We start from the raw sequence: 24967 nt of genomic DNA, 5'->3' as shown, positions 1-24967 counted from the left end.
CCCCCCTCCTTCCTTCCTTCCTTCCTAACTTCTTTCTTTCTTTTTTTACTTCTTTCATGAGGATTGAACGCAGGATTTCCTTCTTTCATGAGGATTTCCCCACTCCTGAGGCTAGCCTCAAACTTGTAATCCTTCTCCTCAGCCTTCCGAGTCTGCAGTTATAGGCATGTGCCACAGTTTGACTCAATGTAATTTTTAAAAGTAGAGTGTGTGTGTGTGTGTGTGTGTGTGTGCGCACGCGCGCACACACACACACACACACACACATATACCAAGGATTGAACATAGTGACACTTAACCACTGACCCACATACCCAGCCCTTTTTATCTTTTGTTTTGAGACAGGGTCTCACTAAGTTTCTGAGGCTTTGAACTTGGAATCCTCCTGCCTCAGCTTTCCTAATTGCTGGAGTTACAAGCATGCACCACTGCACCTGGCAAGAGTAATCTTTTATTAGGTGAATGGCTTAGGTCACTAGGGTTCCTGGTGGAATAGGCCTTAAGAAATCCAGTGGATAAGTAGTGTGGGGTAGTACCACAAGGGATGTAGTGATTGGTGCCTTTGGGGATGCTTGGTGTCATGTAGAACTCTGGTCTTCTGTTGAAATCAGAGAGGTTCAAAGATAGCCAAGAGGAAAATTTCCTGCTGATTTCAACCCCCCTGGGTTTTCCAAATCAGTATATAATGCATTTGCAAAGGCACTGCAACGGCCAATCACTCCCATGGCCTCATCTGACCAGCCAGCAACAGGCTACCCATTGATCTTTGTACAAGGTATTTTTTTTATAATTTATGGTGCTGATAGGAAAGCAGAGCCATCTGCTCCTCCAGGCATCAGTATTTCTAACCCCTCCCATTCCCTGCTAGGGCATTTTCACTTGGAAATCATTTCTAATTGGGAGGAGATTACATTGCAGAGTCTGGAACATGGCTTCCTGCTATCTCCTACATCCTTTTTTCTCCCTTTGGACCTGCCCCCTGAAGCTCTTCAGCACTTTTGATTTGAGATATGTTTTCCTTCCTAGCCTTTATTTCATTCTTAGCTACCTAGCTAACTGCCTCATCATCTATTCCAGTATGATTTTGCATGGAAGTGAAAGCCATTTGCTGAGTTCTCAAGTGTGGTCCCAGACCAGCAGCATCAGGGACACCTAAGAATTTGTTGGAAATGTAAATTCTCAGGCCCCGCTCCAGCAGTCAGTATTTTGATATCGCCTCCAGGTGACTGTGGTGCCTGCTCTAGTTATGAACCACCACTGCCAAGTAAGGCATGGAGCACAAAAATATTTCCAGTGACATTTGGACTGCTTTACTTTTTTCTACCAGCATATATTATTGATGAATCCAAAAAGGATGAGTTGTCCATTATCATTAGGATATTACTTTTTTGTAATAGAAATCAAATAATAGAAATCAAAAAATCACTTCCTGAATAAATTAACTCATCACAATTTCAGCTTTATGAGAGGAAGCTGCACACGTGGTAAAGCAGTGACCATTCACCTTTGTAACTGACCATTTCCATGTGGGAAATTAATAGACAATAATCAGTCAGTTAAGTTGCTATTTGGGGCTTTGAAATAAAAATGAAACTGTAAATACACAGCCCCGCACTTGCTGTAATACAGCTACCAAATCACTTTTTTTTTTCATTATTGTAGAAGTACAGCTGGATCACTAGCTGCAAAATTCCTGAAACCAAATATGCCACTAGAGAATCTGTTATAATTTTCAGCATTCTCTTTTTATTTATCATTTGCATGTCTCTCAGCTCACCGTAACAACCTGGAACATACGTGAAAATAGGTAGCATTGAAGGAAGGGGCAAATTTTAGGTAATAGAAATACAAGCACGGTTCCTGAAATTGAGGCTGACAAAATGCTTTTGTTCATCCTCCCAATTTTTAGGAGTTTCAAGCCAAACTTTCCAGAAGAAGGAAAACCTCACATACACTTTTCTCTTCACCTTTCATCCCTGTAAACAGTTGGAAACTTTTGTGTGTGTTTGTGTGTGTTGGTGGAGAACTTTGAGGGTCCGTGTACGCTTCTGCATTTGACCAAAATACATGTTAACACCCAGTGAGATAGATCTATGTAACAGCAGGGTAAAAGAGCAAAAAATACCCACTGAACATTATCTACATTAAGGGTAGATAAAATGGTAGCTGCAAAGCTGTCTTAGAATCCATAGGGTCCCTTCTTCCCTATTTATTGTTATGTCCTGATTAATATTTTTGGTACTTTTCTCTTTCCCACTGCCTTTGTTAGTACAATTCTAAATTGTTAATTTTTTTTTAAATGTTTTTGAGGGTTACACCAACCTCAAGACTAAAAAACCAAAATGAACTCAGTCCTGAAGCTTCCCACAGTCATTTTGATTCTGTGTCCCCAACTGGCAACATGTGTTAGTACAGAGGAGGAAAAGGAGATTGTCATGTTTTTGGCAAAAGGCTTGGGACCCTGTGTCAGGAGCAGACGGTCCTAGTGCTAACTAGATAAATCTAGCCATACAGGCTAGAGCAGATGGTGGGTTGGGAGTTGAGCAGTAGAGGCCTAATGGTGATAGCATGAGTATTTGGATGTCATTATTTTATTAGTTAGCAAACAGAACCATCCTTGTGGTCCCTCCTCAGTTTTATGTGTAATTGTGCTGTAGGTGTCAGCCCCCGAGAGTTGGCACAACAGCGAGTCAATGTGTTCTCATGTGTTTTTTGATTTACTGTCATCTCTGTAGCTTCATAAGCAACACACGGGGAAAGAGGAACAAATGCAGAGTTTTGCGATTATTTTGAGTCTCTGATCCCATGCACCCTGGAAAATCAATTCTTTGTTTTCCTTGGGCTGATTTCCTAGGGAAACTTGCTCTTGACTTCCCATATCTGTCTGCTTACTGGAGCAAATCACCTAGAACCTGGTGAGGGCAGCTAAGCTTGGCCGGTTTTTTTTTTGTTTTGTTTTTTTGTTTTTTTTTTTAACCATAATGCCTCTGACAATGAATATCTCCTTCAAATAGGAGACAGAATAGAAAGTCACTTTGCATGCATTAGATCTAAGTGAGAGAAAGCCCAGAGAAGCTTGTTGTTCTGTTCTGCCAATACCCATGAAGTATCATGTTCCATCTCACATCAAGGATAAGAAACTTCATCCTGGCAGGAAATCACACAGTAGGACTTGCAGAGGGGTTCAAATGCAAACCAGTACCAGGTATGCAGGTACATTCCCCATGCTGGCTAACATCTCGGTGTCCTATCATGTGGAATGGATTTTCACAGACAGACAAGCCCTCAGCCCCCATCCTGCTATCTTAACAGCCTGAGCCTGCTCTCTGGCCAGTGCTATGCTTTAGTCAGAGTAACTGCGAAGTTCAGACTAGTTCTTCCTGTGTACATTGGTTCACAATATGGAAAAAGACAGAGCCTAGTGAGAAGCAAAAGGAGCCCCAGCCATTCAGCCAGGACTGGGCTTTGTTTCTCTTTATCCCCACTTTGTGAAGTTAGGGATTAGTGCAAAGAAAAATATGAAACAAGAGTTGGAGTTGTGGCTCAGTGGTAGAGTGCTTGCCTAGCATGTGTGAGGCACTGGGTTTGATTCTCAGTACCGCATATGAATAAATGAATAAAATAAAGATCCATCAACAACTGTGTGTGTATATACACACATACAATTTTTTAAAAAAGAAAATACAGCACAAACTGGTGAGACCACTTCCCTGCCCGAGATCACAGAGCAGGTGTTGAGTAGGATTCCCATCCTCAAAAACTCTACCTGTTTCTGCTTTTCCTTGGAGTCACTGGGTTTGTGTTTTCATTTGTCTTGGTTTTGATCTTTTGGACAATAACAGTTTGGGAAAGTTCTCTGGTAAAGTTTTTAGTAAGTTTTCCTTAGTTGATCTTCAAGTGATGTTTCCTAAGTGGGAGATCACAGCATGTGTGTCCTTCACTACCCTGCCTAGCCTAGGGAAGCTGTATATAATGCAGCTATGACTCAGTAGGTGACTGTGATTGTGGGCATCCTGTAGTGTCTACTGAAGTGGTAGGAAAGACGTCTTTATTGCCTCTCATGTATCCTGTTCCCTGACAGTTTGAATAATAAGGCATCCTGTATAGCATTTTTATAGATAAGGTTCAGGCTCTTGGGAAGGCCCCAAATTTTCTTTGTCTCAGAATTTTTCACAGCATACACTCAGAGTTTCTTTTCCTCTTTTCTTTCTTTCTGTGATGCAGCTTCCGTGAATGTGCTGGTGCAGAACTGCAAGATCTACAATGATGCCAGTTGTGACATTTCTGCAGATGGCCAGCTCCTGGCAGCTTTCATTCCTAGCAGCCAGAGGGGCTTTCCTGATGAAGGCATCCTGGCAGTGTACTCTCTGGCCCCCCACAACCTGGGTGAAATGCTCTACACCAAGCGATTTGGTAAGGGATAGGAAGCCCAACCTAATGACAGAGGGACGTTGGTGCCTTGGCATGGGAATTCCTAGGTGAGGCATGGCTTGGGTGAAAGTAATGGTCACGCACTGCCCCTACCTTCACTAGGGCACAAGCCAGAGAAAGCTTGTTTTGCAAGAATCTTGTCTAGTAGCATTGAAGAATAATAATAAGAGTCCTCTCTACCACAGTAGCATCACAAGCATGCTCCTGTTATGGTGCTGGGAGCAAGAAAGGAGTGCTTTGGTCATGGTGTGGGGAACTGAGCACACATATAGCAAGGCAGTTTGACTTTGAAAGCACCCCCAAAGGTTGGGCATGGTGGTGCGCACCTATAATCCCAGGTTCAGGAGGCTGAGGCAGGAGAATCGTGAGTTCAAAGCTTCAGCAAATTAGCAAGGTCCTAAAGCAACCCAGTGAGACCCTGTCTCTAAATAAAATATTAAAAATGGCTGAGGATGTGGCTCACTGGTTAAGCACCCCTGGGTTTAAATCCTGGTACCCAAAAAATGCCCCAACCCCAAATATGTGTGCTTTTTGATCCAGAAATCCTACTTCCAAGGAATTAAAATCCTTTGCAAAGATTTACATACAAGGATGTTCACAGCATTATTTTTTATCATATAGAAAAATGTAAGATTATTGCTTTAAGAGTTCTTTTAGAGTTGCTTAAACAAATGATGATGCAATAATAGGATAGAATACAATTAGCCTTAAAAATGCTCTCAGAGGCCAGGCTCAGTGACACATGCCAATAATTGCAAGGCTGAGGCAGGAGGATTGCAAGTTCTAGGCTAGCCTCAGCAATTTAGCAAAGCCCTAAGCAACTTAGACCTTTCTCTAAATAAATAGGGCTATGGATGTGACTCAGTGATTAAATGCTCCCAGGTTAAATCCACAGTAACCAAAAAAAAAAAAAAGCAAACAAACCTCTCAGAGGCTGAAACAGGAGGATTGCAAGTTCAAGGCTAGCTTCAGCAACTTAGCAAAACCCTGTCTCAAATTAAATGGCTGTGGATGTGGCTCAGTGGTAAAATGTCCCTGGGTTTAATCACCAGTGCCAAGGTAAACAAAAAAGTGCTCTCAGAAGAATATTTAATAATAAAGAAACATTCATAATATATTAAGTGAAAAAGTAGATTTCAAAACAATATTTATAGACTGATACCAATATTTTAATGTGGTTACATGGTAACAATGGTTAACATTTATTAAGAACTTTCTATATATCAGACAGTACTCAATACATGTATGCCTTCTCATTTTACTATTCACTACAACCCTATGAGCAAACCATTATGAAGATTGGAAAAAAGACTAGGAGTGTATTTCCTTGAAATGGCAAGAACTCTGGGAAATGTTTCTCTGTTCTGTTGGCCCTCAGGTCCCAATGCCATTTCAGTGAGTCTGTCCCCGATGGGCCGGTACGTAATGGTGGGCTTGGCCTCCCGAAGAATCCTGCTGCACCCCTCCACAGAGCACATGGTGGCCCAGGTCTTCAGGCTGCAACAGGCCCATGGTGGCGAGACCTCCATGAGGGTGAGTGCCATTGTATATGTCTGCATTATATACAGCTTCCCTAGGCTAGGCAGGGTAGTGAAGGACACACATGCTGTGATCTCCCAACTGGAAGTGGAAATGTCATGGTCTGAAGCAGTAAAGAAGGGCCCCGGTCTAGTCCATTCAGGACTAGCAGGCCTCACTTTGGGGAGCTCTGGACTGTTGAGAGACATGGGTTTTCTTACACCCTAGATAGTGAGCTAGTCCCCCAGAGGCCTGAGAGTATCTTCAGAGAAAGAATAAATTTAAAAGACATTCTTACCTCAACTTGGAACTTTAAGTATGGAGATCCATAAAGGACTCAATGTGATATTTATGCTTATTAAATGAAAAAAAATTTTTGAGAACGCACACTATAAAATGTGATCATATACCCTGAAATCATAACTGTGATGGAGGGTAAGGACTGTAGTCAGTTTCTGTGCTTAATTGTACCATGCATTTCACCAGAAAAGGCCCTGCTTAGGGCCCTCCCTTGTCTAAGGTATACCTCTCTTGTATTGCCATAAAAGCTTTCTGGGCAAATTGTGTGGTTAGTGGCCTTTGCAGTCAGCCAAATTAATGTGCCTGGTTGAGCTTCCCATATCCCATGGGAGCTCATTTGGCTAGGATTTTGTGAAGGGGAGTCAAGCATTTGAACGGTTCTCTAATTAGATAGTATTTAAGCTCTGCTTCAGTCTTAAGAACCTGTGAATTAATCCCTTAGTACTTGTGTAGTTTGTGTTATTTGTAGTTTGATGCACATGTTGGTGTATTTTTTGTTTTCTTCAGTCGTGTGCTGTGTATGTTTAATCTGCCCAATTTGGTGTAGTATAAGCTCTTTAGGGGCATATCCCTCAGGATCCCTACTTAGTGCTCTGTGTATAGATGCTTGTTGAATGCCTCGAATGGAAAGGTTTTTTGGTTTGTTTTGTTTTTAAGAAAATTCTAGAGATAGTGGTAGCCTGGTGTGGTCCTTGCTTCTCTAGCCTCTTCTCCCTGACTCCTTTTAATATATTCTAGCTGATTATGCTGAACTGCTTTTCAAGCTCCTTAAATTTGATAAGGCATTTTCTTTCCAGGGCACTTTAACCTTGAATGTCCTTGTCTCAGGCATCTACAACTGCCCATGAGCTCCTCCCCTTCTCAGGCACCTTCCTTTATATAAAACTAATCACTCCTTGTGCAACCACTGTCCCTACACACGTTCTTAGGTTAATACTCATCACACCAAACTGCATTTACCAGTTTTCATTTTGGTCTGTTAACTTGGATTTATCTCAAGAGCAGAGACCAAGTCTGTTTTCTCTTTTTGAAGTCTAAATGCCTGATAGAGAACCTGACATTTAGTAGCAACTGAATGAATGAAAAGAGAATCTCAAGGAAATCATCCTCATTAACATTTCTAGGTGGTAACTAGTAAAACGAGTGACAAGTGACACCCTATCTCTGCAAGCCTCTGAAAGGGGCAGAAACAAGGCCGTCACTGCCCTTACAGTCATACAATAGGAAAGTTCTGATTCTTGAATTCCATATGACTCTGAAAATACTTGGCATTGGGTAAAGGAGAGAAGTTTATCAACATTTTTTCTTCTCTGAATATTAGGGGATGGAAGTTGAGTTTTAGTTAATTATGTCTTGGCTTATTGTTAGCAGTTGTGAAAAGTAAAAAAAGCCCCTGATATCTGCGCTTCACCACCTAGAATCCTGGCCCTGGCAGCTGCTCTTCTACCCCTTCCTGCCCAATTGTGAAAAAGTTATTTATGGATTTGATTTCAGTAATGCTAATGGACATCTCCAGCCTTTCCTGAAAGCCCGGCCTCTTGCCCAACTACTAGGCACAGCCTTCTAGTCCTTCATCCTAGCAAGGTTTCTCTTTTTCATAAGGAGCCAAAAACATCTGGCTAAGGGCAACAGCTATAAAGTAGAAGCTAAGATGGTGGGATCTTTTGTCATATACTGGCTTGCAACTAAGGGAATGCTGTTGGAGGACTCTGCTGAGGAAAGGTGGTAAACCACTCAGTCCATTGCTGTCCTGCTAAGGGGCTCATGGCAACCAGCCAGCTGTATGCCTCATGAAAAGAGCTATTTCTGAGACTTCCCAGTGAGAATATTTGATTCTCAGTAGGTACCATCTGCCACTAAGCAAGGGAGCTAAAGTAGCTAGAAAAAGTTTCTGTTTGAGAAATGTTTCTCTCATGAAAGACAGGATCAAGGCATCTCAAGAAGGCAAACCTTCTTGCCTTCTTGACTTCTTGCCCAGTCTGACTAAACCCATGTCACAGAAAGGACTTTTGGTTTTCCAGGTCCTGGCTGCTCTCATGCCCAGGAGCACCAAAGCACCAACAAATGTTCCTGAATTTACTCTTTGATGATCAGGAAGACAGCAGCTTGTGTGCATATCTATGCTACACCACTGCTTAAGGCACCAGTGAACTTTTGTTTAGAACAGAGAGTGAGGATTTAATGGACTGCAGAGTGTCTCCCTCTGCACAGCTAAGGGTTGGTGGTGTCTGCATCCCTAATGGCAACTCTGACCTTGAGGGAATACTTGTGTGGGTAAGAGACTTGTTCTAGCGCTTCTCTTCCCAGTATTCCCTTCTCTTTGGTGTTACCTCTTGGAAGTCACTGTGGTAATGTTCAGAGAGGCAAACCTGTTGGGCCAATATCCATTCCCAGGAGAACATCCTCCAGGGTATTGATTTATTCTAATTCCCACTAAGTGAATGTCTCCCTAAGAGAGTATCTCTTACACAATCCCATGTGAAACTCTTCCAAAATGAATTACTAATTGCAGTTAATTAACCTTGGTGCACTTATTCTAAGCATTTCTTCAGGCTTCTGGATCAGTGCTTCTCAAACTGGGGTCCTTGTTAAAATATAGATCCACCTCAGACCTCAAGTCATAAAAAAATGGGAGCAGTATTTGTATTATTAAAACAACTTTTCTAGATGATTCTGGTACACATTTAAGTCTGAGAGCTAGTTTTCTTAATATCTTCTTTCCTTTGTTTTAGTTTTTTGCCCTCAGCCTTATCAGCAAGGTAGAGATAACCAGGGTCTCAGAGTTACTTAGCTTGGGGGTTTTTTGCATGTCATGCTTTAATCCTCTGCTGATTTTATTGCAGGCATAGTGTTGTGTTCTCTTTCCTACCAGATTCAGCCTTTGGATTGTCTGCACCTTGTGTCCCATCTTTTCCCAGTTGTTGCTGCTCTCCAGGTTTCTCTCTCATCTGTCCATATGTGCAGGAGTCTTTTCTTTCCCGTGTTTTTTCATTTTAATTTTTATCCTTATTTCTACAAGCCAGGGTCCTTTTAGTCTTCCCCTTCTCTTTACTGAGACAGACCAGCCTTATTGGCAAATAATATTGGCGAACCATGAAAAATCAACGCAACATTTATTTTCTGTCTCCCTTCTCCCTGTCCTTTGACAACAATTCCTCTAGTCTAGATACGCTGCTTTCTGTGACTCAGAGTCTTCTGTTTGACTCCCTTTCACTTGAGCCAGTGAGGGCTTTTTGTTAATTTCTGTTTTGTTTCAAGTTAGGCTTTAGAGACTGCTGAGCTGAAGTTTTGCTGAATTCTCAAAACATTAAACTGCCTGTGTTCCTCACGGCTTTCATTTTCTAATTGGAACAGGCACAATATTGTAACAGAAAACTGCAATTAATTTTCTAAAATAGTGGCAACTTGCACATTATAATAACTTTGGTTGTAACCAAGTGAAAGCATAATAAAAATACAAAATTACTAATGAAGCCAGAAATAGTTATATACCCAACTATTCAGTTTGTATTGCAATAAGTACTATGTTACTTAGGGATGGGCCAAAAGTCATCCACAGGGGCAGGTAAGGTGGGCAGTGTAAGCACATTTTGAGCTAGAAAGCAAGAATAAGGATTAGTGCTTTCGTCACAGGAATCAACAGGTAGGTACTCTTTGTTCCAGATATATATACCATCCCCTCCCCAGCAGGTGGGGATTGTGGGCATAAAAATGGTTCATTAAGAATTGAGGGGGCTGGAGATGTTGGCTCAAGTGGTAGTGCGCTTGCCTAGTATGCGTGAGGCACTGGGTTCAATTCTCAGCACCACATAAAAACAAAATAAAGATATTGTGTCCACCTAAAACTGAAAAATAAATATTAAAAAAAAATTGGGGTTGTAGCTCAGTAGTAGAGCGTTTGCCTAGCATGCCTCGTGAGGCACTGGGTTGGACCCTCAGCACCACATAATAAATAAAATAAAATTATTATTAAAAAAAAAAAAGAAACAAAAAAAGTTGGAAAAGGATCCTCATTGCATAAACCCTGCAGATCCTAGAGGTACTAGGAGCTCAACTCACAGGTTCTGGTTTACTTTTCTCTCTGGTCATTTTGTTGGCCTAATTGTTGAAAACGGACACCATCATTTGACTTTGTTGGGAGAAGCTCTAGGACAAAAAGCAGTCTAATTCCCCCTTCTCCGTGGAACAGCATTGTGTTCTTAAAGGCAAAGCTTCACATACGTAGGTTCAATTTTATTGGAAACTTTGTTGCTCTGTGATAAAAATGTATTCAAGGGCTGAGTAATGCCCAAACAGATCTATAGTTGGGAGGGGGTGTTAAAGACTCCATTTCACTTCCCCTCTCCCTTTCCCTTCCTTTCTCCTCCTCCCTTGTTGCCCTTAAGAGTTCTGCTCTTCAGCAATAGACTATCATCTGGTTTACTTCCCTGGGTCCAACTCACCAGATCTTTTAGATTTCTAAACAATTATGAAATGTAGGGGTATCTCCTGCTCCTGAGCTTTTTATGCTAGCATTTCATTGATGGGACCTTGAGGAGCATAAGGACTAGTGCCATGAGGCCTTCTCCCAGTTCTGGTTAGCATTCTTACCTGCCCACAATTGACTTTACTCATACTCTGAACTGGAAGCCCATATCTGTTTGTTTCCATGCAGGAATGTGGAACTCTTTTTGCCCAAAGTGTAAGCAGTAATATCTTCATCTCTCTTCAGTCCCTTCCCTGTCTGAAGAAGTATTTCCTTTTTTAATACAAGTTTTTAAAAAAGTACCAAGGATTAAATCCTTGGGTGCTTTACCACTGAACTACATCCCTAGCCCTTTTTATTTTTTATTTTGAGACAGGGGTCTCGCTAGGTTGCTAAGACTGTCCTCGAACTTGTGATCCTCCTGTAAGCTGCTGGGATTATAGGCATGTAGCACCACACCTGGCACACCTGGCTTCTAGAAGGATTATTTCTTGAGTCCCTTTTCAATTCACTACTATCCTTGGATGGGATATCGTATCAGATACCTATTAATGAGTATTTTAGTGTCAATCTGGCCATAAGGAAACATGCATTGGCTTGCTTTTAATTTTACTGTTTCACAGCCATCATCACATCACATAGCCTCGTTATGCAGATTATTAAAAGTTCATTAAAATGAACCATAGAAAAGTGTTGGCATCCAGAGTACTCAAATTACCACAACTATAGATCCTGAGGCAGGATGGTAGCCTGGTGCCATCAGCCCTGACCAGTGTTTATATAACTTCATATTTATAAACTCTTTTGACCTATCCTATCTTTACTCTTCAATATCTCATCTTAACTATGACTCCTTCCCTCCCTGCCCTTGAATTTAGCTTGTGATATAATCCTAATCATCCCTAGATTTTAAGAGTTTAATTTTCAAAAGTGACCCAGAACTCTAGTTGAATCCAGAGTAGTCAGAAATCTAAAGGAACTGAGCTGCCTTTTAAAATTGTCTGGCCTTGAGGGAGGCAAATACCAAAAATAAAGATGTTTTATTTTTGCATCCTGGAAGGGTACTATTTCTTCAAGGGGAGATTGGGATAAAAGAGAGACAGTTTTGTTATCAGAAGTGATTTACTCCTTCCTAAGATTCTGTCCTCGTTAATTTTCTTAAAGCTGCCTGTCAGTTGATTAAAAGCTGCTTCCGCTGCAATTATCTTAAAGTTGACTTCTGAGATGTGGTACAAAGCATCTATCCTCAAAAAGTTCCTTTCTTCAGAACATTGTAGGGAAAGGGGGAGGGGAATGGGAGACGTAAGAGGTGTCTGGGATGCAATTTGTCAGGGAAGGGAGAGGGTAAGATACAAAATTAAAAATAACATTCCAACTGCAGTCAAAGCCATTAGTTTTAGGCGAATTTTTCCATGACAGATTCATATAGCTCTGACAATTTCTTTTTCCTGTGTCCTCTTAATAGAGTGGAGTCTATACTGCATTTTACTTAAGAAAATGTTATTTCACCCCTACCATGGATGTTAGGCCAACACTCTTGAGACCTAGGAAGCTCTGAAATAAAAGCATTTGTTTATTGAGCCATTATAGGTGGTACCCAGAAAAAGAACCAGGTCCTGGGACAAGTTCCTGCCACTACCAGCAACCAGGCTAGATAGCAGTTTGAAAAATGACCGTGAGATCTAAAGCCGAGTATTGTTATACCAAGGCAGGCACACACACCTGTAATCCCAGTGACTCAGAAGGCTAGGCAGGAGAAGAATCACAAGTTCAAGGCCCACTTGGGGCAACTTAATGGGACCTGTCTCTGTCTCCGGATAAAAAATACAAAGGGCTCAGGATGTAGTTCAGTGGTAGAGCACCATTGGTTTCTATCCCCAATATTGAACAAAAGGGAGGGAGGGAAGAACGAGGATCTTTGTCTTTGGAATCTCTATGAGGAACAGATGAACTAAGACAAAGCTTAGAGGTCTCAACAAATCTCCTGATTTGATTGGCTAGAAATTACTTTTTAATTATACATAGCAACAAAGTACAAAGAATTAAGAAAAAGAGACATTTGCTCTACTATTCTGTTGGGATAGCTTTGGTTTTACAAGTGTGATCTAAGCAGATTTGTTCCTGTTTCAATTGAATGAAAGGGGGAGAATTAAGTGATTTGTTTTCAAATAACCACTTTAAAAGCCAGACCAGACTGGAGTATAGTTAATTGGTAGATTGCCTGCCTAGCAAGTGGGAGGCCCTGGGTTCCATCCCCAGCAACACCAAAAAACAAAAATAAGCAAAAAAATTTGGATTAACATTCTGCAAGTTATAAACCCCAAATAGAATATAAGGAAGGCTTGCTGAGTGTGTTGGCATGCACCTCTTAATCCCAGTGACTCAGGAGGCTGAGGCAGGAGGATCACAAGTTCAAGGCCCGCCTCAGCAATTTAGCAAGGTCCTGTCTGGGAATGTAGCTCAATGATAAAGTGCTCCTGGGTTCAATCCCCAGCACTACACAAAAAAGGAAGACTTCGAGATAATAAATGAAATTAGTTTCTGAAAAACTTTTTAGAAAATCAGGTTTTCCTGGGGATGAAGAAACTCCAAGCATTTATGAAGCTAAACAAATCAACAGTTCAAAAGGAAGAAACAATGACCTTAGTGTCTCTCCCCAGCTTCCAATGGGATATGTATATTTCTTAGCCTGTGAGTATCAATCCATTTCCACTAGAAAGGTTAGCTGTCTCTGATTTTTCTTTTTAACCCCTCTTCCAGGACAGCTGATTCTCTTCTAGGTATCCCGTCTTGAAAACTTAAAGCTTCCAATAATTCCCAGCATTACCCAAGAAACATTTTACCTCTTCACAGTTCCTAGTTCCTTTCTTACTCATAGCCCCCGACTTTCACCTTCTCCCATGGCCCTTGCAACCTCCATTTCTAGTCACCTTCTTCCAACCAGTTTCCATTGTCTTATAAATGAGATATGCCATTTGCCATAGACCTCTTTCTATCCCTGTAAGGTTTTACCTTTTCAAATGATGGGATTCATAAATGTAAATTAAACAACCACACAATGTTTTCTTCTCTGATCTAATCTGAGCAGTGCAGTTTGCTGCTTGGACTAATGGTCTGAGTTTTATTGGCATGCAGTAGAAGAGAAGGCATCTCATTGAGAGCTGAAATACATTTTTCCTCTGAGTTGTAAAGGGATAGAGAGAAAGATTTCCCACTAACTTCTCTTTCTTTTCCAGCCTGTCTTTGAATAAGAAACAGACCTTTTTTTTTCTTTTTCTTTTTTTTTTTTTTAATCTTTCTTTTTGAAATGTCTTCTTTTGCTCCTACTTCCTATTAGTTAAAGTTTAGGGATGAGAGGCAAGTGATACAAGAGATTGTGTTGGACCCCAGAAGAGGAGGGATCATTATCTTTCTTCTCTTCCTCAGAACCATAAAGATTGGTGACCTGACTCATTCCCTATTGATGTGCTGAGACTGCACTGACTCTAAAAAATCTGTTCCTTCCAGCATATTGATTCTAATTTCCTTCATAGATGTTAGACAGAAATTAGAACAGTCTTCTTGGGACAGGAAGGAGGTGGCTGTCAGCATCTGTCATATACCAGGGTAAATCTGAAGCTGAGACAGGTGAAACCAGAACTCTTCTAACATGAATCTGCAGCTCTGTTTTGTATCCAGCCCCACAGAGGGTCCCCAGGTCCTGATAATCCTCCTCTAGAGTAACAGAACTTGGTGTTGTACCTCATGGGATGTCAAATTTGTCAAGACACTTTTGTCCTTAATATCATCTGGGGAGCTTCAGGGCACCTGACTTATGTTAAGGAAACCTTTACTTAAGCTGTATTTTGGGAGCCTTTAGGTGAAGGTCAGGGTAATCCTTAACACTATCTTGGATCTTCTTTCTTGTTAGTACTGATGAACTTTGAATTTACAGAGCCAGTCCCCATTGAACTCTGGGAGGAAACTCATAGTTCACTCTATCTGTGGTCTGGAAAGACTAGTAGGTGAAACCATAAATGGTTCGGAGTAGCTGGGGCTACTTAACAATCTGTATCAGCAAAGGTGTTGCCAGGATAGTCTCTCATCTCCCGGACTGACTAATTGTGAGATCTATTTCCCCTTGGTGAGATGTATTGAGAACATTCAACTCTAACCAGGGAAAGGATTGAAACCACACTTCTGGGTGCTTTTCCGAATGAGCCAGATTCTTAATGCTGTAGGGCCCTTATGTTGCAGACATGTATGGAATAAAGACACCGGGTCTAGCTGGCCTCTAGAACCTAAGAATCGTAATTGCTACCTATCCTGCACTCTCTGGGCTCCCATTCCCGCTGTGTGTTTTACCCTCATCTCCCTCTGTCCTGCCCACACTGGAGGAGAGTGTACAAGCAAGAGCTTATCAGGAATTCTGGAGGCAGCTGATCTTCACAGGACATTTTCTGGCTTACTGCCACAAAGCAGGATTTAGCCTAATACCCAAACATTGCAAGAGGTGGGCCCTTGGGAGTTGCCCTTTCAGTACTGCTTAAGGACTTTAATTGTTAGGGGGTGGGGTGAGGCATAGCCCAAGGACAACAAATCTGATGTTCCCCATGACTCCTGTAGCCTCAGAAATTGTCAAGTGGCTAGCAAGTGGCGGGGTGGGGTGTGTAGCAAAGGTGTATCTCAACCCTAAATTACTTCTTTCCAATTCCTCTGCAATCTTGTCTCCTAAGCTGGGTTCATCTGTCTTATTGACCTTTTGGGAGTTATGTCCCCAAAGCAAGTTCCTAAAATAAGAAGCAAATTGGTAGTATTTGTCTGTTACTCACTCTGCAGCAACAGACAATGAAAGGTAACTTTGTGACATATGAAAGACTTGTTTACTTCTTTCTTGGTCTGGAAAATTTCTAGAAAAGAGGGTGTGCGTGTGTGTTATTTTTTGACTCCCATCAAAACACTCAGCACAACCTGTAAGCATCTGATTTACTAGCACTTTACTGTTTTGTTTTTCCCTCTTGCAAAGTCATTTTTCTAGTCCTTCTGCCCCATTCCCTGTAATAAGTCGATTTGGTTTTAGGGGAATTCTGTTGTGAGACAGGCCTCAAACCATAGCTCCCCTAATTGAACCCTTTGAAGTCAGTAGTCATCCCTCCCTAACTCTGGGTGTATATGCACGCATACCATTTGAGAGAGGAAAATTAAACAGATTAAGTAATCCCAGCCACAGTTTTTTGATCATGGGCACATTATCCTTTTAGTGTATTCGCCACATTGTATTTAACTATGTAACCTATACACTGGATAAAGACCATTGATTATCTTCTGGGCAAAGAAACAATAAAGCCAACACACCCAATTCTGGATTTAAAGGTCCATGATCTGTTGGGTGCAAATGGAAAGGAATTGTATTGCCATCTGAGTGGGTCATCAGCAATGAGGTCAGGAGGAGAGCAGTCCATGAATTTGCTCAGAGCTACTGTCAATATATATGTACAAGGAGGAGATTATACACAGGTCAAGGAGCTATACTAATTCTCAAAAATTGGTATAGAAGTTTATAAATTCTGTTGAACTCTATTTTTAAATAGTCTCCTCTGCTAGACCAGGGATTTAAGGATCCCTGCTAATTGTTACAACTAGAATTGACTCATACAGGGAAGGCATAAGATGGTCTTATGTAGCACCCACAGGGAAGTCAGTTTAAGTCTCATGCCAAATCCAATTCCATATCTACATATATCTATATCAATGTCAGGACCATATAGCAAGGACATTTTGGAAGGGTGCCATTAGCTACCAGGCACATTTCTTAGCACCTGGAAAATTACTCATTACAGGAGTGTGTGTGTGTGTGTGTGTGTGTGTGTGTGTGTGTGTTAGACACTGTGTCTTCTCTATTCTGGAGGTAGTCCTGGCCTTTTAGGTAGGTAGGTACCCAAGGCACATCTGCCCATGTTCTCAAATCTAGGACTGTTTGTCACTTGTTTTGTATAAATTATGGAGTGAATCCTTAGCTCAGTTATTTCTTCTTTACTTTTCTCCCCTTTTTGGAATTTTATCAGAATTTATTAAGCTGGGCATGGTTGTACATGATGGTAATCCCAGGCATGCACCTGAGAGGCTGAGACAAGAAAATCACTTGAGCTCATTAATCAGAATTGTCTAGGAACATAGAGAAACCCTTTCTAAGAAAAAATACATGTGTGTGTATGTATATAAGACACCCTAACTCATTTTATGAATATTGCTTTCTGAATCTCTTTTTTCTTCATTGCTGGGGATTGAACCAAGGGCCTTGTGCACAAGCTCTACCATTTATCTCCATTCTCAGCCCTTTTAATTTCGAGATAGGGTCAGGGTCTTGCTGATTAGCCCAGGCTGGCCTTAAACTTTCAACTCTTGTGCTTTAGCCTCCTCAGTAACTGGAATTACAAGCATGCCCAGCTATGTCCTTCTCATAGGCCCTTTTTGACATTCCAGATGCTGGTTCCTGGTAACAGCAGCAGCAGTTAACATTTATAAGCTTGCACTGTGTTGAGTGTTTTTGTGTCCATCTTGCTTATGCAATTTTTAAATTTGTTTATTTATTCATATATTTATTTGCAGTGCTGGGAATGGGACCCAGGCCTTATGCATACTATAAGCCATTTTAGCACTGAGCTACACCCCAATTCCCATCATCTCTTTTAATCTCCCTAAATAGTTAAATGTAGGTGCTCTTTTTAAGCCCAGATCTAGAGAAATTATTACACAATCGCATTAGGGCTCAAGACCAAGGCATTCTAAGTGAAAGTGCATCCCTCTCCTGTCCTGCCCCTATCTCTGCCTAAGGGTGCTTCTGAAACATCTTGCAGGTGAGCAGCAAAAGAGACCACGAAGTTTTTGCCTCATCCCAAACCCTTGTCACAGCCAGACTTCCCCTGAGAAAACACTAGCTTGGGAAGATGTTGAAAGGAGAATCTCTCCCTTTGAGAAAGGGAGATAGATTTAATGATGATTTATATAAGCTAGAAGGAAGTTATGTACCTGCATGTTCAAGATTCCCCTCTGTGCTGCTTCCTCCATCTGAAAACACTTTAGATTTCCTTAACAATGCCAATTTTAACAGTGCTTTTAATTAGATGAATTAAGACTGTTCTCTGATGTTATCACCCCCTCCCGCCCCCCTGTCACCTCCAGTTCCCCATTACTGTGAGAGTGCTGTGGTTTCCATGGTAATAGGACTACCAGCCCAAGTTGCCTCTCACTGGTTGTTTTGGTCAGGGGAAAGTTATGGACAGTCTTTCGCAGTGTGTTGTGCTCTGGAGGGGCCTTCCCTAGATTAGCATCTAAGCAATGAGGTTCAAAGTGGCTCTGAAATCACAGCAAGTATACCCCTGGTATTTATTAAAAGAAACCTAGCTCTCACCAAAAGTAAGAGGTCCTCCTCTCCCAGAGTTCAGAGAACTCATAGATTCCCTGAGTTTTCAGACATGAGCTGCAAGTCAGCCTATTTCCAGCCTAGTGGCTCCTCTCCTCCCTATGCTTAATTTGTTTCTCCCTGGATTTTGTTAATCTAACAGTAACAAATTGTTTCTCCTCCTATTCTCTTTTCTTCCCTCTTTCTCCCCTACCCAGAGAGTTTTCAATGTACTTTACCCCATGCCTGCTGATCAGCGGAGACATGTCAGCATCAACTCTGCCCGTTGGCTGCCTGAGCCAGGGCTCGGCCTGGCCTATGGCACAAACAAAGGAGACCTGGTGATCTGCCGACCGGAGTGAGTTGCTAAGGGGTGAGGGGTGGAGAGTATCTGGGTCTAGACCTGAAGTAAGTAGCAGTCAACAGTGGGCCTGGCCAGCTGTGGGGGGAAGGGAAGGCTTTTAAATCAAAATCCTGCTAGAGCTGGGCATGGTGGTACAGGTGTATAATCCCAGCAACTTGGGAGGCTCACAGGTTTGAGGCCAGCCTTTGCAACACAGTGAAACTCAAAATTCTTTAAAAAATCTGGACAGAGTGATTCATACCCTGTAATCCCTGTGGTTCTGGAGGCTGAGGCAGGAGAATCACAAGTTCAAGGTTAGCCTCAGCAATTTAGCAAGGCCCTATGCAACTTAGGGAGACCCTGTATCAAAATTGAAAAAAAAAAAAATGGGCTGGGGGATGTGACTTAGTAGTTGAGCACCCCAGGTTCAATTCCCCATTACCAAAAAATAATAATAGAAAAAAGGACTGGGAATGCAGTTCAGGGGTAGAGCACCGTTGGGTTTTTTTATTCCCAGTTTAAAAAAAAAAAAAAAAAAAAATCCTGCTAGAGCCTACTGTATTCTCAGATTCCTTTTTGTCAAATGACTATTTTAATACTCGGGAATCTCTGGGACTGAGGATGTGGCTCAAGTGGTAGCTTGCTCGCCTAGCATGCATGAGGCACTGGGTTCGATTCTCAGCACCACGTAAAAATAAAGATTGTGTCCACCTAAAACTAAAAAATAAATATTAAAAAAAAAATACTCAGAAATCTGGAGCTGAGGCTGTGGCTCAGTGGTAGAACACTTGACTATCATGTATGAGGCATTGGGTTCGATTCTTAGCACCACATATAAATAAATGAATGAAATAAAGGTCCATACATCTAAAAAATGTATGTATTTAAAAAAAAACTACTCAGGAATCTGAGGCAGGAGGATCTTAAGTTTGAGGCCAGCCTAGGCAAATTAGCAAGACCCTGTCTCAGAATCTATAAAAAGGGCAGGATTTATCTCAGTGTGCACAAAGACCTGGGTTCAGTCCTCAACCCCATGGGGTAAGGGTTACTGCTTTAGTAATAGTGTTCTCTGGACTCTAAGGCAGTAATTTTTTTTTCCTTTGTTGCCTTTTGTTCTCTGGTTTCCTGGTGATAGTAAAGTCCCTGCAGGCAAAAGGATAGACATCAAATGTTCTTTTTTTTTTTTTTTTTAATTCAACAGGTGGGCTTGGATTTATGTAAATGTCATAGACATTAACTTAAGAAGTAAAATTGGAAATAGACTATTGTTAAAACCCTAATTTGTCAAGCCACTGATCTCTAACAGAATGTTCCATGTCCTGCCTCTTTTCTTTTCTGCTTGAAGCTTTAGCTCATAATAGCAAAAGCAGATTGAAAAGCTTAATTTAGGGCTGGGGGTGTGGCTCAGCGGTCGAGCCTAGCACATTGGAGGCTTTGGGTTCAATCTTCAGCACCACATAAAAATAAATAAAGTATTGTGTCGAACTACAACTAAAAAATAAATTAAAAAACAAAAAAAGAAAGAAAAGCTCAATTTAAAGTCAATGTGAAACCTGGTATGGTGGCACACATCTGTAGTCCCAGTGACTTGGGAGGCTGAAGTAGAAGGATCAAACACTTTTTAAGATAAAGTCAAAGTGATTATTATGTGGTCTTGAAGTAGGGAGTAAGAAGGGATAGGGAACCAAAACATTTCTGTCCTGATGATACTCCTTTCCCTTTCTCTGGCTTGTTGGAGGGTAAAGGACTATATCCAGGCCTTCCTTTACTCAAGACTCTGGGAATTGGCCAGGTTTGTCATCAATTTCCATACCCAGTCAGGTGGGGAGCAGGAAGCCCTTTGCTTCATTGCAGATCAGGCTGATTGCTGTGCGGGACACTGCAGGGTTCCAGCCGACTAAATGCCACTTCTGCCTAAATGCTGTCCTAATGCTACTTGGTGTGGTCTTCTCCCAGGGTGTTCTGCAGATCAGAGTGTGGCACAACTGGTCTGGTGCGGTCTCTGGCTACTGGGAGCATCCACATTGCCTTTATTTTGTGTTTGGGGGGTGGGTAGTGGGGATTTAATCATTAAGATATATCCCCAGCCCTTTTTATTTATTTTTTATTTTGAGACAGAGTCTCACTAAGTTGCTGAGGCTGGCCTCGAATTTGAGATCCTCCTGCCTCAGCCTCCTGAGTTGCTGGGATTATAGGCATGCGCTACCACACCTGACTCAGTCACACTGTCTTTCTATGGGGCCCCATGGTGGTTTTTCCTAGATTGTATATTTGGATCAATTCTTGGGTAGATGACTAGTGGTTGACCTTGTCAGCTAAGTTGGGTGGGTGTCTCCAGAGTGAGAAAACCTGGTTCTAAGTGGTGTTACATTCAGTCTTGAATGTTTGGAGTCTCTCTCAAAGAGAGCCTATTGTCTACACCTGATTTAATCGGGCCTGTCTTGAAGACAGGGGGTGCTTTGTCCTGTCAGTCATTTGCTCTTAAGGTTCTGTGTCTAAAACCCCAGCCCACATACTTGGGATGTGTCACAGGCTCCTCAGCCAAACATGAAGCTGGCTTTGCCTCTGTGTTCTCTTTTCTACTCAGATGTTGTTTTCAGTGTCTCAGAGTCTCAGCAAGCCCCAGACTTCTTTGGCTGTGGGGAACTCATGCCCACTGGAACTCTTCCTGTAGTAAAATGGCACATGGAGCAGTGCCCCATCACAGACCAATTTGTTTTGGAATGGGAAGAAACTAATTTAACCCATCTAAAAAAGATAGTGTTGCTGTTTCTTGGGTTCCCAAAACCTCAGAGCTGGAAAGTTAGGGTACTATTTAAATTTGACATGGACATGATGTTGTCCTCAGTTCTTCAAATCTTCCCCAGTTCTCAGTCAACTTCATATCTGTCATTTTTGCTTAGGCAAGGAAAACTATGAACAATGTACAAGTGAGGAAGTTAAGACTCACCTTAGGCCTCCCGACAGATCAGGGACAGAATTCGGCTTCCTAACTTTCCAATACATAGCTCTTTTCTATAGTTGATTCTTAACCTTTTTTTATATTAAAAACCCATTTAAAATTCTGATGGAATCTGTCTGTACTCTTGGAGATGTGTCTCAGTTGTAGAATGCTTGTCTGCCACAGGTAAGGTCCTAGGTTTGATACCCAGTACTGAAAAAAAAAGAGAAAAGAAAGCAGGGTAGTCTTCTATAGAAAAACATACCATAGGAACACACATAATTTTGTGATTCTGTCAAGCTCTGGGTAAAGAAGGAAACTCTGGAGTGTGTGTAGAAGTGTGGTTGGTGTGATGAGAAATGAGAGGATGAGCAGGAATGCAGACATCTTTTGAACAGTATATGGTAGGTCTCTGGCCTAAACAGGGAAGCAGGAGCTCAAGGTGGTTGTCTTTTCATAGGCAGCTGCCTAGGCTCACTGCCTGTCCCTGGGTAATGCAGGTCCCTGGCACACCCATTCCCAAGAGCACAGGATCCAACCAACCATCTGGGCCAAGATTGCAGCCCCCGCTCTGAAACAGGTGGTTGTCTGCCTTTGTCCAGGCCCAGGCAGCTGCACCTCATTCTGTGCTCTCTCAGTTCTGCTCCTGATTCTCTCCCATTGTCTTAGCCTCAGCACTGTTGCCAAGCACAGAGGCAGGCAACGAGCTCTGGACATCTCTTGGTGGTACTAAAGCCCCACTTGACAGTAGACAAAGGCATTAGAGAATATTCCCTCTCACCGGGGAAAGAATTCTTAGGACATAAGAGAATACAAACAACTGGCCCTCCAGCCTCTGTCCCCAGCCTTCAAAGTGGCTGGTAGCCCACCACCCTGCCCTTGCCAGCAGTGAGGCGTGCCCTTCTTGGTTTGCTCCCCCACCTGCTCTGGGAGAAGTCCCAGGCTGCTGCTGTTGGGCCTGGGGCTGACTGCCATAGAGATGGAGATGCTTGCTCACTTAGAGCTTCATAGATTGGTCCTATAAATGGGGGTGGAAGGGAGGTGTTGATAGGAAGACCACTGCTTTTCAGAGTCAGTTCAGAAGACAGATGGAGGCACTAGTGGCAGAAGGGAAGTAGACTGAGAAGGGGTGTGTGGCTTGTGGGCCAAGTGTGGGACTTCTGACAGAGCCCCAATTCTATCCCTTTAGAGTGAGCTACCACTGTAAATAGTAATTATAATCAAGCATTATGGCCCAAGGAGGGGAAAGGCCCACTTCTGAATGAAAGGGGGAGCCAGAATGGCTACAGAGAGTCCATCCTCCGAAGCTAACCCATGGAAACCACTCTAATGCTGGTCTCTTGGGATCAGTCCTTCTTTCCAAGGAGACATTTACATCTAGGCCTAAAGAAGAGTGTTCTCAAAGGGAGTATTCCCCAGACATTGGAAAGTTCAAGAGTCACAAGTTGTGTAGAGAAAGTATGGGACCTCCGAGGAAGCCAGGCTGGCTGTTCATATTTAAGAAGCCCAAGAAGTTCCCAGCAGTAAAGAAGTCGTTGAGCCCATCCCAGCTCACAGGTGCTGCTGCAGGAGGCAAAGTGTTAAATGGAAGTCCACTTGAACAGACTGCTCCTGACTGGCCTTCCCATTCTTCTTCATCCCTTTTGTTTGTCTTAACTCCCAGAAAGAATCTAGAGCAAACGGTGACTCGTTTTTCTTTCTTTCTTTCTTTTTTTAAAGAGAGAGGGAGAGAGAGAGAGAATTTTTTTAATATTTATTTTTTAGTGTTTGGCGGACACAACATCTTTGTTTGTATGTGGTGCTGAGGATCGAACCCGGGCTGCACGCATGCCAGGCGAGCGCGCTACCGCTTGAGCCACATCCCCAGCCCTGGTGACTCATTTTTCACCAAGAACCAAGAAGGAAGATGTTGGTTATGGTCATTCTTTACCTTAAAGACAGAAATCAGTGACATTGGACACTGAACGCTAAGACTCAGTAGCCAGAGGCGTTATCTTCACCTCTGTTCCTTGTTACAGTGCTGGGAATTGAAATCAGTCAACAGGTGCTGACTATAGATGTAGAGAAGATCTGGTTAGGGTCAGACCTGTTTGTGGAGAGTGACCTGAGGTAGAAAGCGAGTGGAACAGCACATTGCTACAGTGGCCGGAGCTCCTGTTCTCTTTGCTGGTTGACTTCTTCATTGAGTAGCCAAACCTGGGCACACCTATAATCCCAGCCTCTCTGGGCAACTCACCGAGATCCTGTCTCAAAATAAAGCCAAGCATGGTGGAACACACCTGTAACCCTGGCAACTTGGGACACCAAGGAAGAGGTCAACCTCTGCAATTTAGTGAGACCCTGCCTCAAAATAAAAAATAAAAAAGGCTAGACATACAGTTCAGTGGTGAAACACCCCTGAGTTCAGTCCCTAGTACCAAAAATAAACAAATAAGTAAAAATGAAAAAGACTGGGGTTGTAGCTCTGTAGTAGAGAACTTGTCTAGCATGGCCAGCTGCTGGGTTCAGTCTCCAATACCACAATAGATAGATAGATAGATAGATAGATAGATAGATAGATAGATAGTTAGTCAGTCCAGCCCAGTGCTTCTAGGTGATGGTACATGCTGCCTGAGTGGAACACATTTGAGGGGGTAACTATCATGTGGACGGACAGCCCCTTTTAACTCCTAGACCTTCTCACAGCTTCCTTTATGAGATCAGGAGGAAGTTTCCTGGTCAATACATAATTGTTTGTTGTCATTTTGGTGCAAACAGTTTATTGTCACTAACCAGCCCTGGCTAGCAAGAATTGCAGAGGAGAGATTTGGCAGGGGCCTACATGGTATTTCAACCTGTCAATAAAACCTTGACAAGTTTGTAAATGAGAGGCTTCCTGGCAGCTGGCTTCACATAATGCCTAATGCAGCCAGGGTTCGCTCACCAAAAAAGCAGTGATGACTGTTTTGGGAGGCCTTGGCGATTGACTTCTGGCTGTTTGCCTAATTCCTAACATAAGGTCACCTGTTCTCACCTTTGCCCTCAAGTGCTAGTCTTGTTCTCAGAAAGCCTCAGTCTCAAAGAAGTAGCTGAGTGTTTGGAGGAGGAAGGAAACACTGCTTTTTATTTTTTTTGCACACACACATTTTCCCCCACTGAACGACTATTAAAAGGAATGGTCTCAATATCACAGCAGGTCTGCAGCCCAGCAGGCCTCCAACAGGAGCTGGAAAAGGGGTTAGTGCAGAGCAGGAAAGGAAGAGCTCCTCTGTTTTGCTGTGGTCTCTCCCTGCAAAGAAATGTACCTGTGCCCATAATGTTAGGTCTCCCCCCCCCCCCAAAGCCATTCAGATCTGGGGCCTTGGGACCTGGTCCTGCTGCCTTTTGTCTGAGGTGGCACAGCCTCCTTGTGCAGTCCCCTCTCATCTAGGTCTGTCAGGCCTTTCCTATTTACTCCTGTTTAGAAAGAAAGCCCTTCACTTGTCTCCCCAAACTTACCTTCTTCTGGATTATACTTAAACCCCCTGACTTCGATCTGTTTACTCTCTGTGGAGTAAATTCTTTTTTTAAGGAGGGTGACCCAAGCCTCTAGGTTAAAAGCTAGCTTTT

At 42.4% G+C, this 24967-nt stretch overlaps 1 protein-coding gene across 9 annotated transcripts in view; it reads left to right on the top strand.

Moving 5' to 3' along the window:
* The window catches only part of Ambra1 (autophagy and beclin 1 regulator 1), a 182180-nt gene that overhangs the window by 144093 nt on the left and 13120 nt on the right, over positions 1 to 24967 (top strand). For all 9 annotated transcript variants that reach the window (XM_015477842.2, XM_048788700.1, XM_015477839.2 and 6 more), the window contains 3 exons: positions 4225 to 4413; positions 5810 to 5964; positions 18314 to 18453. In XM_015477842.2, the coding sequence (XP_015333328.1) occupies positions 4225 to 4413; positions 5810 to 5964; positions 18314 to 18453 (484 nt within the window). The remainder of the gene's footprint in view (positions 1 to 4224; positions 4414 to 5809; positions 5965 to 18313; positions 18454 to 24967) is intronic.

This window comes from Marmota marmota, unplaced genomic scaffold (assembly GCF_001458135.2).
Source record: "Marmota marmota marmota unplaced genomic scaffold, marMar, whole genome shotgun sequence".
Lineage (NCBI taxonomy): Eukaryota > Metazoa > Chordata > Mammalia > Rodentia > Sciuridae > Marmota > Marmota marmota.
The sequence above is the reverse complement of the archived record's forward strand: the minus strand, read 5'-3'. Positions and strand labels throughout refer to the sequence as shown.